The sequence below is a fragment of the Rana temporaria genome, chromosome 2, assembly GCF_905171775.1.
Source record: "Rana temporaria chromosome 2, aRanTem1.1, whole genome shotgun sequence".
NCBI lineage: Eukaryota > Metazoa > Chordata > Amphibia > Anura > Ranidae > Rana > Rana temporaria.
The window spans coordinates 202,308,206-202,326,059 of NC_053490.1; the positions used below are offsets into that span (position 1 = coordinate 202,308,206).

The 17,854-nt window shown below is 43.1% G+C and overlaps 1 protein-coding gene across 2 annotated transcripts in view; it reads left to right on the top strand.

Moving 5' to 3' along the window:
- The window catches only part of TFDP1 (transcription factor Dp-1), a 155,306-nt gene that overhangs the window by 98,513 nt on the left and 38,939 nt on the right, over positions 1 to 17,854 (top strand). For both annotated transcript variants that reach the window (XM_040336262.1, XM_040336263.1), the window contains exons 5-6: positions 12,562 to 12,683; positions 16,356 to 16,521. In XM_040336262.1, coding sequence (XP_040192196.1) covers positions 12,562 to 12,683; positions 16,356 to 16,521 — 288 coding nt within the window. The remainder of the gene's footprint in view (positions 1 to 12,561; positions 12,684 to 16,355; positions 16,522 to 17,854) is intronic.

Consider the following 17,854-nt stretch of genomic DNA (forward strand, 5'->3'; position numbering starts at 1 on the left):
GGGAAAAGCTGCTGCACTTTGCGGACATTTGGAGAACAATAGTTCAGGACGAGCGGGTCACCAACTATATCCTGTGGTTACAAACTGGAATTCCCCCTCTGGTTTTTAAGATCCAACATTCCTTTGGATCCTCCAAAAATACTTATTACTTCAGGCACTATATCATTTAGTGCATCAAGGAGTGATTGTAAAGGTTCCTGTACCTGAAAGGGGTGTGGGGTTTTTCCTCAAACCTTTTTACGGTTCACAAACCAAATGGGGACACAAAGCCTATCTTGGGCCTAAGATCCCTAAACGAGTATCTAAGGATTAAGTCCTTTCGGATGCAGTCTGTCGGCTCAGTAGTAGCCTCACTCCAGATGGGAGACTTTCTAGCCTCCATCGATGTAACGGGCGGGTTCGGGTTCCCACGTACCTATCTTTCAACCTCATCAGAGGTATCTATGGTTTGCAGTAGAGGAACGTCACTTTCAGTTCATGGCTCTAACCTTCGGGCTTGCTACAGCCCCCCAGGTGTTCACAAAGGTCCTAGCACCAGTACTGGGTCTTTTAAGGGCACAAGGGATTCTGGTGCTCGGTTATCTGGACGACCTCCTTCTTGGAGATCACTCACTACAAGCTCTAGAACAGAGCATAACATGTACAGTGCGGTATTTGGAAAGCTTAGGTTGGATCATAAATACCGAAAGTCAAACTTGAGACCAGCTCAAAGTCTAAAATATCTAGGTCTAACCCTAGACAGACAGTCCAGGCAAGAGTATTCTTGCCACCCGCAAGAATCTGTGCCCTGAAGACTCAGATGCGTCGGGTAAGGGACACCAGAAAACCCTCCATTCGACTCTGTATTAGTCTTCTAGGGAGGATGGTAGCCTCATTCGAGGTGGTGTCCTATGCCCAGTTCCATTCCAGGCCGCTACAGCAAGACCTCTTGTTGGCTTGGCACAGGAGAGGAAAAGCCCTGGACTATCCAATGTTCTTATCTCCTCGGGCACGCTTAAGCCCTACGCTGGTGGTTACAGGATCAGAACCTGTGGCGTTTGTATTTTGACTCGCAAATCTTTACCCTTCCACCTTTTGGTGATGGATGTAGACCCTGGGGGTTCGTGGTGATAATTGCATGAATTACAGCATAGTCTGAAAGTTGATGGTGTGGGAGTGTATTTGCCCCCCCTCCAGCCTTAGTCCATTTACGCTACCAACTAGCCTCCTGCTGTATGCTACTGATATGATGATCTTTGGTGATTTAAATATGGTTCCGGACCCTGGGATGGACAGAATTTCTCAGTCATCCACCTGTCACAAAACTGGCATCCTGGGCGGAAGCGTCCAACTTCAGATGTCCGGCGGTGGAGGCATCCCAACCTGTGGGCGTATACCTGCTATTCTGCCACATACAGAACTTTTACAGAATTAATTTAGTGTACGCTGGGTGGGTCTGTCCTTTCTAGGGTCTGAGATTATCTTCATAATCACCAGGGGTATCTGACCATGCTCACATTTCCCTTCAGCTCAGTCTGTCGTGCCCTCCAGTGGAGGATCTGTGGCATTTGTCTAGGTTCTGGCTATCGAACTCCAGGGTTGATATACCATGCAAGAATGATACATTTTTGGAATTCTCAGGATCGCTCTGTCTCTCCCCCAGTCACTTTGGATGCATTTAAGGCCTGTATGAGGGGTAGCTTCCAGGACCTTATTGGGAAGGTGTGTAGTGAAGCCTGTAAAGAACTACATGAGGCTGAAACTAAGGCTACGGCCTTGGAGACTATTTACACTAGGGATCGTGATCCCCCTGGTGTATTACTCTAAGGGCGGCCTTGCGGGATGTCTCCCTTCTCCGTATATACACTATAAAAATTCAGCTGCTAAATCAGAGTCCAATGATCTTTGCACAGGGGAGAGGAGTGGTTGCCTGGTTGTCGTGGAGTACTCCTCCCCTTTGTCCAGTTCTCACGTTCAGCCCCCTACTGGGGATATCCTCGTAGATCCTATGCAGATTAATGCTGGTTTGCCTCTTACTACCAGGATCTCTATAGCTCTCGGGTGTTTTGTATGTGGAGGTGCACACATATTTAGCTTTGGTTGACCTGCCATGTCTTACAGACTCAACCAGGGAGAGATTGGATAGCCCCCTTGCCCTTAATGAGATTCAGGTGTGGTGGTCAAGTCTCTGGAAGATGCTGGGCCCGGACGGGTTACCGTTGGATTTCTTTAAACATTATGCTGATGGTTTACTCCCCACGCACTGTGAGATGCTTCTAAAGGCCTTGGAGGGCGACGCCTTGCCTCCGTCTGAGGCAGTGGTAGTCCTCTCTAAGCCGGGCAAAGACCCTGAATTGTGTTCCTCTGATCGACATCGCTCCTAAAATGTGGATTTAAAAAAACTCTTGCCAAAGTTCTAACCGGCTGCTTGAACTCTGTCATTACTGCTTTTGATTCATCCTGATCAGTCTGCAAATATTTTTGTCCCTCTGCTCGTCATAAACCCAGACTGTTGACACGTGTGGACATTGCAACGGAGGACAGCTCAGGGGCAGTTGTGTCCCTTGATGCTGAGAAAGCATTTTGGTTCAGTGGAATGGGTATACTTCTGGGCTGTCCTTCCGAATTTGGGTTCGGACCTGTTTTTATCAAATGGCTGCGTTTTTTAATGTATACTTTTCACAGAGCTTGAGTGAGAGCTAATAACGCTCTCTCCATGGCGTTCCCGCTGGGTAGAGGCACTAGGCAGGGTTGCCCACTCCCTCCCCGGGGTTGTTTGCCCTAGCTGTGTAGCCCTTGACCTTGCGGATAAGAGCAGAGTCTGCGGTTAAGGGGATCAAAGTGGGGGTGGTCAAGGAGAAAATATTCTTGTAGGCCGACAACACGATCCTCTAAAGCGGGGATATGCAATTAGCGGACCTCCAGCTGTTGCAGAACTACAAATCCCATGAGGCATAGCAAGGCTCTGACAGCCACGAGCATGACACCCAGAGGCAGAGGCATGATGGGATTTGTAGTTTTGCAACATCTGGAGGTCCGCTAATTGCATATCCCTGCTCTAAAGTGATATCTTTTCTTCCCTCCCAGCAGCCATACAGATAATCGATGACTTTGGATCTTATTATGGAGTTGGGATTAACTGTGACAACCTTTTTACCCTTTGCACTCTGCATATCCTAAACCCATTATGCAGAACCCGTTGGTCTGGTTGAATAGTTTTAAATACCTGGGGATGCTCATAGGCAGGCCAGTCACTACATACTTTGAACTGAACCTGCTAACTTTATTCTCACGGCAGTGTGCGGGCTGGAAATCGCTCCCTCCTTACTCCGGTTGGCAGGGTGAATCTGATAAAAATTATTTTCCTCCCTAAATTTCTTTATTTTTTGTTTTTAGAAACTGCTCAGTTTTACTACAGGCATCGTTCTTTAATAGGCTAGGAAGATTGCCCAGACTGGCGATATCCACACTAGTGTTACCAGTAGGCCAGGGTGGACCGGCTCTCTCAAATTTCCAACAATTATTACTGGGCTACAGTCTTGGTGACGGCTCGCTGGTGGTTCTCCCAGCCCAGAGACCATTCAATGGTGACCTTGGAGGTGGCAATTATGGGGTCATATACTACACTGAGTAATTTAGTGTTCGAGGGGGGGGGGGTTGTTTAGAGCCCCCTCCAGAGATGACAACTCTAGCCCTATGCCAAACTATTGTAGTTTTGCACATTAGAGTATGGCATCATAAATCTGAGACTTTCTCCCCCCACACACCTCATATGGGGGTATTCCTAACCTCCCCTCATATGCACAGTATACCTGACCCTCAGTGTGAGCCTCTAGAAGCATAGTGGTGCTGAAACATTTAGTGACGGAGGGTAGGTTGAGTATGTTTCCCGAACTCAAAGCTACTTTTATAGTCTTACCAATTGGATTTTTTTTAGGATATATGCAGGTGCGACATGCCTTCCAGCATCCATTTCCTCATGGTGTCACACTTGAGTCGGACCCAGAGTGCCTACTGTCAATGGTCCTGACCGCTCCCCTGTCTACACCTGTATTTTCATTTCCTATTTGTAACCTCGAAGCTAACTAGGGTGTGTCTCAAATGGTAACAGAATATTCCTGCGCTCGGAGGACTCCCTACCTAGTTTGGAATGGACACTCATGTTTGAACGCAGGTCCTGTTGGGACCGCATCTAGCTTGGATGTGGTCCACCCCCCTTCCCTCCTCTTACTCTTGTCCTTTTTTTTTCTCCTTCCATTTCCCTTCTACCCTCCCTGTTGTTTTTTTTTTTTTTTTGTAGAGAGATTTTTATTAACCACTTTAGCGCCGGAAGGTTTTACCCTCTTCCTGACCTGCCCATTTTTTCCAGAACGGCACTGCATTATTTTAACTGACAATTGTGCAGACGCTGTGCCCAAATAAAAAAAAAAAAATGTCCCCACAAATAAAGCTTTCTTGGTATTTGATCACCTCACCTCTTGATCAAATGTATTCATCTATTTAGGCCAATCATATTTTTGGAAAAATAATCCCAAAAAGCGTATATTGGTTTGTGTAAAAGTTATAGCATCTACTAACTGTGGGCTAGATTCATGGATGGACTTTATTTATTGTTTTTACTAGTAATGGCGGCGATCAGCGTGTGTTTTTTTTTTTTTCTCAGGACTTTGCAGCAGACAAATCAGACAATAAATGACTTTTTGGGCACCAGTGACACCAATACAGTGACCAGTGATAAAAAAAAATGCACTGCCACTGTATAACTGTCAGGGAAGGGTTAACATCAGGGGCAAGCAAAGTGTTTAGTGTGCTCCTAGGGAATGCTTTTTAACTCTTTGGGGGATGAATGCACTAGATGAAGAAGGCATCTGTGTTCCTGATTAGCAGGAAGACAAGATTTCTCTCTTCCTGTTTTGACAGAACGATGGTCTGCATTGTTTGCCTTCTACGAACGATTGTGGTATACACGTCTACATTAAGTGAGATAGTTGCATAGTTAGTCGGGTTGAAAAGACACGTCCATCTAGTTCAGTGTTTCTCAATTCCAGTCCTCAAGGCGCACCAAAGGGTCATGTTTTCAGGCTTTCTGTTTTTTTGCATGGGTGATTTGATCAGTTTCACTCCCTTAGTAATTACTGCAGCTGTTCCATCTAAAGGAAATCTTGAAAACATGACCTGTCGGTGCGCCTTGAGGACTGGAATTGAGAAACACTGATCTAGTTAAACCATAAATAATACAATAAATATAGTACAATCTCATATACCAAATTCTATACCCACAGTTGATCCAGAGGAAGGCAAAAAAAAAAAAACAGCAGAGCATGATACAATTTGCTACAGCAGGGGAAAAAAATTCCTTCCTGATCCCCCGAGAAGCAATCTGATTTTATCTGGATCAACTTTACCTATAAATGTTAGTACCCAGTTATATTATGTACATTTAGGAAAGAATCCAGACCTTTCTTAAAGCAATCTACTGACCTGGCCAGAACCACCTCTGGAGGGAGTCTATTCCACATGTTCACAGCTCTTACTGTGAAGAAACATTTCTGTATTTGGAAAGTTTAATACAATAGTTGTCGTTGCCTGGTTTCGGTAGCATCGTTGTGGGCTTCCATAAGGTCTTGGTTTAAGTGCAAGGAGGAGAATAGGGAGTTAAATGACTTAAAAAAAACAAAGGGAGTATAGTTTCTGCAAAGGACTTATAGTAGATAACAGTTAAGCTGTCAGGACTGGGGCTTTTGCCTATCTAGCTGTTTTAAAGCCTCAGTTTCTTTTAAGGAGATTGGGTGTTCTAGTTCTGTTGCCTCTGAGGATATAGGTGTGGGGCCATATTGAATGAAAAAATTGTTAATCGTTTCCTTACAGTCTATATCACGCTTGTTTGGTGTAATATTGCATAAATTGATTAGCTATACCTTCTGATGTGACAATTGAGTTTCCTGATGGGTCCTTGAGTTCGTCAATGGCTGATGCCACTTTGTTGATTTGGAGAGCTCTCGCAAGCATTTTCCCAGATTTGTTCCCAAACTCATAGAATTGCCTCTGTGTCGGCACGAATTTGCGTCTTATCGTTTTCCCCAGCTCTTCGAGTAGGGCTTCCCTAGCCACTTAAAGTGGTGGTTCACCCTCCATAGCAACATTTTAGCATGAAATTAGGCATAGTAGCGCGAGCTACAGTATGCCTGTCTTGATTTTTTTCGCCCGGTACTCACAGTGCAATCCTCTATAGAAGATTCCGACTCCCCGCGTTCCTATCAGGAGGGAGGATGATTGACGGCCGGCTCTGGCACGTCACGCTCCCCGAAGACAGCCGGAGTAGGTCTCGGCTCTTCACGGCGCTATACGGCGCCTGCGCACAGACTATGCGCAGGCGCCGTGAAGAGCCAAGCCTATTTCGGCTATTTCCGGAGAAGCGTGACGTGCCAGAGCCGGCCGTCAATCATCCTCCGTCTGGATAGGAACGCCCATTCCCCGCTAGGAGTCGGAATCTTCTATAGAGGATTGCACTGTGAGTACCGGGCGAAAAAAATCAAGACAGGCATACTGTAGCTCACGCACATTTGTTTATAGGGTGAACCCCCGCTTTAAGGACCAAGCCTTTTTCTGAGATTTGGTGTTTACAAGTTTGGCGATGTTATTTTGCTTTAAAGTCGCGCCGCTCATGGAATGGCGACAAACTTTTACCCTTAAACTCCATAAGCGAAGTTTAAAAAATTCTACAGGTTGCATGTTTTAAGTTAGAGAGGAGGTCTAGGGCTAGAATTATTGCTCTCTTTTGCATCGATTCCTCAGGTGTGTGGTTTTAACACCGTTTTCATATGCGGGCGCTGCTCACGTATGCGTTCGCTTCTGCGTACAAGCTCTACAGGACGCTTAAAAAAATGTATTTTTATTTTTCATTTGACAGTTTTAAAAAAATATATATTTTGGGTCACTTTTTATTCCTATTACAAGGAATGTAAACATCCCTTGTAATAGAAAAAATTAATGACAGGTCCTCTTAAATATGAGATCTGGGGTCAAAAAGACCTCCAGATCTCATATTTACACTAAAATGCAATAAAAAAGGTAACGTCATTTAATTTTTTTTTCCCTTTAAGAGCTTTCGGCAGAAGTGACGTTTTGATGTCGCATCTGCCCTGCAGTGGTATGGAGAGGAGTGGGGGCCATCTTCCCCTCACTCGTCTCCATGCCACAGACCAAGTAGGATCTGATCGCTGCTATCGATGGCTTCAGTAAGCGGCGGGGCCCTGTCCCACTGCCAATAAAAGTGATTGTTTTGGTGAATCCGCTGCGGAGACCACTTTTATCTGAAAGCGGACCGCCCGCTCTTGAAGAGGATAATGAGGTTATGGCAACTAGCTGCTACCATAACAACGGTATTCCTCTTCGAAGTATCGACGTATAACTACGGCGGGCGGTCCGTAAATGGTTAGCCTGTATCAGTTCAGTTAGTGTTTGCATCGTTGGTGATTGCTTATTATTTTTATTTATTTTTTTACGAGAGAACGGGTGCGTTTTGGAGTACTAGCTTTCTTCCGCTGTGCGGCTATGGAGATAAGTTCCCCCCTGATGACACGTTTGTGTGCTGCCCTTTGTGTCATTAGAGTTATTTTGGTGGATTTGTTTTTGCGGAAATGGTGTGGTAGGCTTGTGTGTGTTTTTTTTGTTTTTTTCTACCCCATAGTTTAGTGGTTATTCAGGAGAGAGTTGTCGAGTCTCCAGATTGCTGATCGTGTAGGAGCTGTCGGGAATGTTATGGTCATTGAGATGGGATTGTGGTCTGAGAGGAGCATAGTATATGGTTGCACTATGAAGGGATGCTAGGTCATTTTGTGACGTAGTCAATCCTAGTAAATTTTTAGGGTGGCGAGAAAAATGTGAATTCTTTAGTGTTGGGATGTAGCTTTGAGGGCTTTGTACGTTTTATGGAGGAGGAGCCTGAGGTGGTATCCTGAGGTGGACTGAGGGCTAGCTTGAAATCTCCTACAATAAGAATCCCTGTTTGAAAGGATGTGAGGAGATGTAAAGTGTTACTGAAGAAGTGTACCTGCAATTTATTACGAGCATATAGGTTAGCTAGAGTGATGGATTTGTTGTAGATTCTCCCTTTTTAGAAATATGCATCAGCCATGTTTATCATTCATAATGTCTTGGATCAGTATAGGACAATGTTTGGAAATTTACCCTTAGACTTAGATTTGTCATTGGAGGCATGATGGGCTCTGTGGTATAGAGGTTGTTCTGGAGTTTGGCGATGTTATCAGATAAAAAGTTTGTCTCCTAAAGAAACCCTACGTCTGCTTTAGTTTTTTTTTCTCTCTCGAAGGTTAAGAGTAATTGGGATCTTTTTTCGGGCATGTTAAGTATAGCTTGACCTGGGGGGGAGGGCGGATCTGCATTGTTTTTACCCCTCGACAGATGGTAAACTTCAGTTTTGCCGTGTTTACATGCTGCGTTTTGCCACATTTGTGTTTTTAAGAAAAAAAGCCCAAAATGAAGAAACTGCTGTAAACGAAGCACTGCTAAAAGTCCAATACGTATAATAATAAAATAACAAAGTCCTTATGTGTAAAAATCACCACGTGCAGAGATGAAGCAAATCTTGATTAAACTCCAATTATAATTAATTCAATTGTGAGTGATCGCCGCCACCAATAGGAACAAGGTGACCCCAGATGATGTGTGATTAACACGAAACGCCGTCGGGTCGTCTCCACTGCCGCCTCATACCATAGACCAGCCCTCAAAATTTCCACTCGCCTACTAGCATTTGGCGAGTGGATTTAAGCTGGGGACGAGTGATGACAGGGCTACATGACCAATCTCCCTCCAATCTGTGCCTACACTTAGAGTCCCGATGAGATTGTACTCCCTCCCGCTGTGCTGCAGCTCCTCTCCTCTCTGCCAGCCTGAATAAAAGGGGGAAGTGGGGACATGCAAGCGTGGAGCCGCACACACAGGCTCCTGATGATGAGATGAATGGAAGAGAGAGAGAGGATGGATGGGAGTTGCAGAGCAGACAGCAAGAGAATGGGGAAGAGACCCAGTTCTAGTGCCCTGTCCCTCTGGTCTGCCCCCAGTGCCCTGTCCCTCTGGTCTGCCCCCAGTGCCCTGTCCCTCTGGTCTGCCCCCAGTGCCCTGTCCCTCTGGTCTGCCCCCAGTGCCCTGTCCCTCTGGTCTGCCCCCAGTGCCCTGTCCCTCTGGTCTGCCCCCAGTGCCCTGTCCCATTTTGTTAAAGTTGTTGTTGGCAATATTTAATTTTGTAACTTGATTCTGCATAAAACATTGTCATTCCATGAGATAATCTACGAGGGTGTGTTTATGGGTGCAATTAGGCGCAGGGCAGTGTATGAATTAGGTGGGGCAACTGGTGGCGAGTAACTCTTGAGGCCTGGCTAGTAGCTCAGGACTTGAAATTTTGAGCCCTGCCATAGACTATGCGATATTATACTCGGGTTACATGTGAGTGTACTTGATATTTTGTATATATTAAATTATTCAGTTTTTACCGGTTTACACTATGTGGCCACTCTCTTTGCTTGCTCATTCCATTCATCTGACTCATTGCTGAGTTGAAAGGACCTAAGGTTATCAGATACATGGTTATGCATAGATTGATAACATCTAACTTCTAGCAAATGCCCTGGATGATTGCAACCATTGGTTCTGTGTACCTTGCCTGGCACTCCAAGCTTGTTTAGACTTGTTTGACGTATGTCATTTCAGGTCCACCAGCTCTGGTAAGCCTCCATTTGTTCCTATTGGTGGCGGTGATCACTCACAATTGAATTAATTATGATTGGAGTTTAATCAAGATTTGCTTCATCTCTGCACATGGTGATTTTTACACATAAGGACTTTGTTATTTTATTATTATACATATTGGACTTTTATTTCACCCAGGAATTTCTTCACAGAATTTTTTTGTCACTATTTTCGTGTTCCTATGAGGAACATTTATTTCATATTTATTGGACCGTAGCGCTACACATTTTTCCTTCTGTTTTCTCCAGCTCCATGTGTCTTTATTAGCCGTGTTAGCAGCTGGTCTTATTTTGTTTAAGCAGCGCAGTATATTCACTTTTTTGGCCACAACCATAAATTCTACATTTGGAGAGGAGTCAACAAGGCCTATGATGTAAGGTACGGAGGTGGATCGCTGATGTTTTGAGGGATGTGTGAGCTACAAAGGCACAGGAAATTTGGTCAAAATTCTTGGCAAGTTACTTGAAGTGTGTTATCAAAAAATAGTGGAGGAACATTAGCATTCATCAGCCAAGGAAGCTGTGCATGGGACGTACTTGGACATTCCAACATGACAATGATCCAAAACACAAGGCCAAGTCGACCTGACATTGGCTACAGCAGAATAAAGTGAAGGTTCTGGAGTGGTCCATCTTGGTCTCCTGACCTCAATGTCATTGAGCCACTCTGGGGAGATCTTAAACGTGCAGTTAATGCAAGACGGCCCAAGAATTTACAGGAACTAGAGGCTTTTTGCCAAGAGGAATGGGCAGCTTTAGATAAAGAGCCTCATCCACAAAAGACTTCAAGCTGTCATTGATGTTAAAGGGGCAATACGCGGTATTAAAGTGGTTGTAAAGGTTTGATTTTTTATTTTAAAAAAATAAATAAAAATGTTATATATATATACATACATATATATATATATATATATATATATATATATATATATATATATATATATATACATACATATATATATACATATATATATATACATATATACAGGGAGTGCAGAATTATTAGGCAAATGAGTATTTTGACCACATCATCCTCTTTATGCATGTTGTCTTACTCCAAGCTGTATAGGCTCGAAAGCCTACTACCAATTAAGCATATTAGGTGATGTGCATCTCTGTAATGAGAAGGTGTGTGGTCTAATGACATCAACACCCTATATCAGGTGTGCATAATTATTAGTCAACTTCCTTTCCTTTGGCAAAATGGGTCAAAAGAAGGACTTGACAGGCTCAGAAAAGTAAAAAATAGTGAGATATCTTGCAGAGGGATGCAGCACTCTTAAAATAGCAAAGCTTCTGAAGCGTGATCATCGAACAATCAAGCGTTTCATTCAAAATAGTCAACAGGGTCGCAAGAAGCGTGTGGAAAAACCAAGGTGCAAAATAACTGCACATGAACTGAGAAAAGTCAAGCGTGCAGCTGCCAGGATGCCACTTGCCACCAGTTTGGCCATATTTCAGAGCTGCAACATCACTGGAGTGCCCAAAAGCACAAGGTGTGCAATACTCAGAGACATGGCCAAGGTAAGAAAGGCTGAAAGACGACCACCACTGAACAAGACACACAAGCTGAAACGTCAAGACTGGGCCAAGAAATATCTCAAGACTGATTTTTCTAAGGTTTTATGGACTGATGAAATGAGAGTGAGTCTTGATGGGCCAGATGGATGGGCCCGTGGCTGGATTGGTAAAGGGCAGAGAGCTCCAGTCCGACTCAGACGCCAGCAAGGTGGAGGTGGAGTACTGGTTTGGGCTGGTATCATCAAAGATGAGCTTGTGGGGCCTTTTCGGGTTGAGGATGGAGTCAAACTCAACTCCCAGTCCTACTGCCAGTTTCTGGAAGACACCTTCTTCAAGCAGTGGTACAGGAAGAAGTCTGCATCCTTCAAGAAAAACATGATTTTCATGCAGGACAATGCTCCATCACACGCGTCCAAGTACTCCACAGCGTGGCTGGCAAGAAAGGGTATAAAAGAAGAAAAACTAATGACATGGCCTCCTTGTTCACCTGATCTGAACCCCATTGAGAACCTGTGGTCCATCATCAAATGTGAGATTTACAAGGAGGGAAAACAGTACACCTCTCTGAACAGTGTCTGGGAGGCTGTGGTTGCTGCTGCACGCAATGTTGATGGTGAACAGATCAAAACACTGACAGAATCCATGGATGGCAGGCTTTTGAGTGTCCTTGCAAAGAAAGGTGGCTATATTGGTCACTGATTTGTTTTTGTTTTGTTTTTGAATGTCAGAAATGTATATTTGTGAATGTTGAGATGTTATATTGGTTTCACTGGTAAAATAAATAATTGAAATGGGTATATATTTTTTTTTTGTTAAGTTGCCTAATAATTATGCACAGTAATAGTCAACTGCACACACAGATATCCCCCTAAAATAGCTAAAACTAAAAACAAACTAAAAACTACTTCCAAAAATATTCAGCTTTGATATTAATGAGTTTTTTGGGTTCATTGAGAACATGGTTGTTGTTCAATAATAAAATTAATCCTCAAATACAACTTGCCTAATAATTCTGCACTCCCTGTATGTATATGTATATGTATATGTATATGTATGTATATATATATATATATATATATATATATATATATATATATATATATATATATATATATATATATATATATATATATATATATATATATATATAAAATTATTTATTTTACTTTGTAGTACACCTGTACTGCATTCTTCAGATACACAGTTGAGGTTTCTTTAATTCTGTTTGCATTTGTGGGTTTTAATGCTTTCATATACCTGATTTTTCTTTATTCCAATTATCTTTTTGCAGGTTATTGGCACACCACAAAGACAATCTCAGCCAAATACTATCTTGTTAGGAAGTCCCCATACTCCAAGCACGCACTTTGTATCACAAAACCAAGCCACAGACTCCTCTCCGTGGTCTGCCAGGTAAGAAAAATCATGGCTGACTTCAGCTGGCCATACATTGATTGATTGAAATTCAGCCCATTCAACAGACTGACCAAATTTCAATTTATATATGGGCATTGTGGTTGAGCAGAAGTCGATCGACTTTTGTTCAACCAACCAGCCTGTTAAAAAAAGAAAAAACATTTTTTGGCTTGATCATTGTTGCAGGCTGTCAACACTGGGGGGAGTCTCCCTGCTGTCAGATTACAAAGGCACAGTTTGTGGATGTATGAATCGGGTTAGTTTTTCATTGAACCTGCTAAACGGACTCCTCTATGGAAAGGATTACTGTTGCATAAGCTTCCTTAAAGGCCAAGTTCACCTTAAAAAAAACAAATGCATGCGTTTTTTTAGGAGCCGCAAAGCCATTTCACTCGCAAACAGTGGATTGCAAAAGCACTGCCGGGCTCCTGCTAACTCTTCTCTAGCTCCTGGCTCAATACCTCTGCACAGGCGTTCAATTGCTGAGCAGGGGGAAGTGTCAATGGACTAATCGCCACACTTATTTAGTTGATAACTACAAGTCAGTTTGCCACACTGGCACTGTTTTTACCACCAGGTAAAAACAGAGGGGAAAAAAATATTTATAAATGGTCTGCTCTTGTGCCACCTGCTGACATTTGAAACAATTGGGGACTCTGTCCCAGCTGTTGCTGAGGATTCAAATCTCCACTGATCTGGAACTAATCGATATGGTTCCCAATTATAAGATCACTGTCGGCTCTGATGTCCAATGGAAGCTGGAGACTGTTGAAAAATGTAAGCTTGCAGATGATGGAGTGTAAACAATACTAAACCCAATACCAATAATTTAACATTGTCGTTTACCAATCCTTCGATACTGTGTGTGTGTGGTTTAAGCCTTTTTTTTTTTCTCGCCTTCGTTTTCACCTGGTGATCTGGGTTCACACTAGTGCGATGCGGGAACCCTGCAAATCCACTGCGGGTTCCCGAAACACACCCGACCCGCACGGCAGTTCACACTGCCATATGCAAACTGCTGGGGAGTGTCAATACAGCACTGCAAACTCCGTTTAGACATGAATCGGATCCTATGGGTGTGAACAGCCCTGCGATCTGAATCTGGTGCGGACCAAAAAAGACCCTGTGCGAGTTTAGTCCGAATGCGATGCAATTTCAGCCATACTATCTGTATGGCTGAAATCGCATTGCACGGACATTGCATTGTGATTTGCACTGCAGATAACATGCGATCTCGCACAGCGCACCAGTGTGAACCGGCCCTCAAAGTGGATGAAGGGGCAACAGACACCTATGGCCAGCTACATTGTTAATCTGGGGGGGATGGGTGTGTTGGATGTACTAGCTGATTAGATGCACTAACAAATTAAAGCCATGCTCCAGTTAACACTTTTGTAAGCAGGTACAGCAAAGGGTTTTTTCTTTTGGGATCGAGGTTTTACATAAATGACTAAAAGCTTGACCATTGTAAGCACCCCCCGGCAGTACTAGATGGTTTGTTTCAACCCTCTGCTACATCTGTGGGACAGCTTGTTCATTTGAAAAACAGATTTACTGGCTGTTGGAAATCTGCTAATTTTGGCTGGGCCATTTTGGCTTTGACCTTTGGGCATAAAAGGGTTAATGGCGGTGTGCCTCTTAATTCCATTCAGATGAGGGGGGGAATTTTAGGAAAACTGGAGAAGGCACGCAATTGGCTTCTGTTTTTCGTTTTTAAAAGCTTAACTGATCAAGTTAAAGTTAGTAGATTGTCGCACACAGCTGCTCCAGATTGTTTGCTCCAGTCTCTCCCCCCTCCCCAAGGGTTTAATATGACATGATGTACTACATCTGTCTGCTTCTGGAGTAGTATGGCAGTGATACGATCAAAGGGAAGGAACATTTTTTTTCTTACCAGGTATAGGTATTGACCTATACTTGGTATAGGATATACAGTGAGGGGAAAAAGGTTTTTGATCCCCTGCTGATTTTGTACATTTGCCCACTGACAAAGGAATGATCAGGCTATATTTTTTTTTTTTTTAGATTTTAACAGTGAGAGAATAACTAAAAAATCCAAACTCATTTCAACAAAGTTATAAATTGGTTTGCATTTTAATGATTGAAATAAGTATTCCCGTATCAATCAGCAAGATTTCTGTCTCCCCTGTGTTTTCTCTTCTGTACAGGTAACGAGCTGAGATTAGGAACACACTCTCAAAGGGAAGTGCTCCTAATCTCAGCTTGTTACCTGTATAGAAGACACATGTTCACAGAAGCAATCGGATTCAAATCTCTCCACCATGGCCAAGACCGAAGGGCTGTCTAAGGTTGTCGGGGACAAGATTGTAGACCTACACAAGGCTGGAATGGGCTACAAGACCATCGCCAAGCAGCTAGGTGAGAGGGTGACAACAGTTGGTGCAATTATTCGCGAATGGAAGAAACACAAAATAACTGTCAATCTCCCTCAGTCTGGGGCTCCATCCAAGATCTCACCTCGTGGAGTTTCAGTGATCATGAGAACGGTGAGGAATCGGCCCGGGAACTACACGGGAGAATCTGGTCAATGAATTCTAGGCAGCTGGGACCATAGTCACCAAGAAAACAATTGGTAACACACTACACCGTGAAGAGCTTAAATCCTGCAGTGCCCGCAAGGTACCCCTGTTCAAGAAAGCACATGTACACGACTGTCTGTTTGCTAATGATCATCTGAATGATTCAGGGAACTGGGTGAAAGTGTTGTGGTCAGATGAGACCAATATCGAGCTCTTTGGCATGAATTCAACTCGCCATGTTTGGAGGAAGAGGAATGCTGCCTATGACCTCAAGAACACCATCCCCACCGACAAACATGGAGGTGGAAACATTATGCTTTGGGGGTGTTTTTCTGCTAAGGGGAGAGGCGAACGTCACTGCATCAAAGGGACGATGCACTGTCAAATCTTGGGTGAGAACCTCCTTCCCTCAGCCTGGACATTGAAAATGGGTCGTGGATGGATATTTAGCATGACAATGACCCAAAACACACAGCTAAGGCAACAAAGGAGTGGCTCAAGAAGAAGCACATTAAAGTCCTGCAGTGGCCTATCCAGTCTCCAGACATTAATCCCATAGGAAATATGTGCAGGGATCTGAAGGTTCGAGTTACCAAACCTCAGCCTCAAAATCTTAATGAGTTGGAGAGGATCTACAAAGAGAAGTGGGACAAAATCCCTCCTGAGATGTGTACAAACCTAGTGGCCAACTACAAGGAATGTCTGACCTCTGTGATGGTCAACGAGGGTTTTGCCACCAAGTCATGTTTTGCGAAGGGGTCAAATACTTATGTCACTCATTAAAATGCAAATTAAGTTATAACTTTTTTGAAATGTGTTTTTCTGTATTTTATTTTTTTATTCTGTCTCACTGTTAAAATAATAAACCTACCATTAAAATTATAGACTGACTTTTTTTTTTTTGTTTGTTAGTGGGCAAACAAACAAAATGAGCAGGGGATCAAATACACCCCCCCCCCCCTCACTTCAGACCGCATTTTTCCTATTCCAGTTTGGAGACATACGAGTGAATTGCTGAGGGGTTTAATTGGATCCTCATTTTTACAGTTCTTTTGGAAATTAAATGCTTTTGATATGTGCTTCATTGCATGCCATTTTTCAGTTTATATTTCTAATGTCTCCTTTTTAGCAAAAGGAACAAAAAAGGAGAGAAAAATGGCAAGGGCTTACGTCATTTTTCAATGAAAGTATGTGAGAAAGTACAGAAGAAAGGCACAACCTCTTACAATGAAGTGGCTGATGAGTTGGTAGCAGAATTTAGTTCCACCGATAACCACATATCGCCAAATGAATCGGTGAGTTTGCTGTTCACTATTCTTTGGTCTCTTATTATTTTTTTTTTCTTTGTGCTGGTTTCCCCTATTTTTTTAGTCTTTCAGTTTCTCATTGCCATATTCTCCACTTAACTTTATATCCCAGTTTTCTCATGATTATTGTAATCCTTTTACTGAATTAAAGCTGAGCTCTAGCCTTGCCTTCAGTTGTACAGGCTCCTGTTTTTTTACACTAAAATTGCTTACTCAGATTTCACTACACATTGTAAGCTTCTCACAGTGTGCATTAGAAGCTGCAGAAAATCGGATCTTACCTGACTTTCTGGCTGGAGGATGTCCAGCCTCATCTATCACTTTACCCCCAACCTTAAAGGGTAACTCCACTTTCATGATGGAAAAATGTGAAAATAAAAAATATAGCATATACAATTGCGGCACAAGTAATATTGTAATGGAATGTTATTAAAAATTACCTTTACCGTTTTCAATCTGCAGCTCTGCAGTAATTTTCTGTAAATGCAATATTGCAGCCTGGAAGAGTTCTGTACACAGAATGTGTACAGAACGCACCCAGAAACATAATTTCCTGCTTGTGTGATTGGCTCACTGATTTCCCAGAAGTCTGCACTAAGCTAGAAGTCGGATATTAGGCATCCCCTGCAATAACATTTTCACTTTTGGTTAGATATTCCCAGTAGGAAATTACATCTAAAGAGATGCAGACCCTGCAGTTTTCCCTCATTCGAGCCCTGCAAGTGCAGCAGCTGATTGATAATTATGAAACCACTCCCATTAGATTCACTTACCACATGGACACAAACGCACAGGATTTCTTCAGAATAACAAAAATTAGGAATCGAACCAATTTTGTTAAAATTCTTGCAATGTACATAAATCACCCAGAGGGAAATGTTTTTTTCTCATCAAAGGTGGAGTTACTCTTTAATGTCGCTGACTTACCCATCTTATTCATTGGATTTCAGTTCTCTGAATCATGAAGGCTCAGCATAATGTATGAGCGTTACCTAGGGAGTTCTGCTTGCAAATATATGAATTATCAATTCTCCACACTGACATCTACCCATTGGAGTGCTTTCGGCCCTTTATCGCCGTCTTTGCAGCACTTTTCAATGAGCAGGGGCACTTTAGAAGCGGTGTATACCGCTCTTAAAGCACTGCAAAGAAGCTGCTGGCAGGACTTTTTTTGACGCCTTGCCAGCGCAGCGCCCCAGTTTGAGAGCAAGGGAAAAGGGAGTAGCCGCTCCAGGTGGGAACCTAGATGAATATCCTCCGCTGCAGACAACTCAGGTGCAGGCAATGCACTTGCAAAGCAGGAACAAAAATTGTCTTTGGA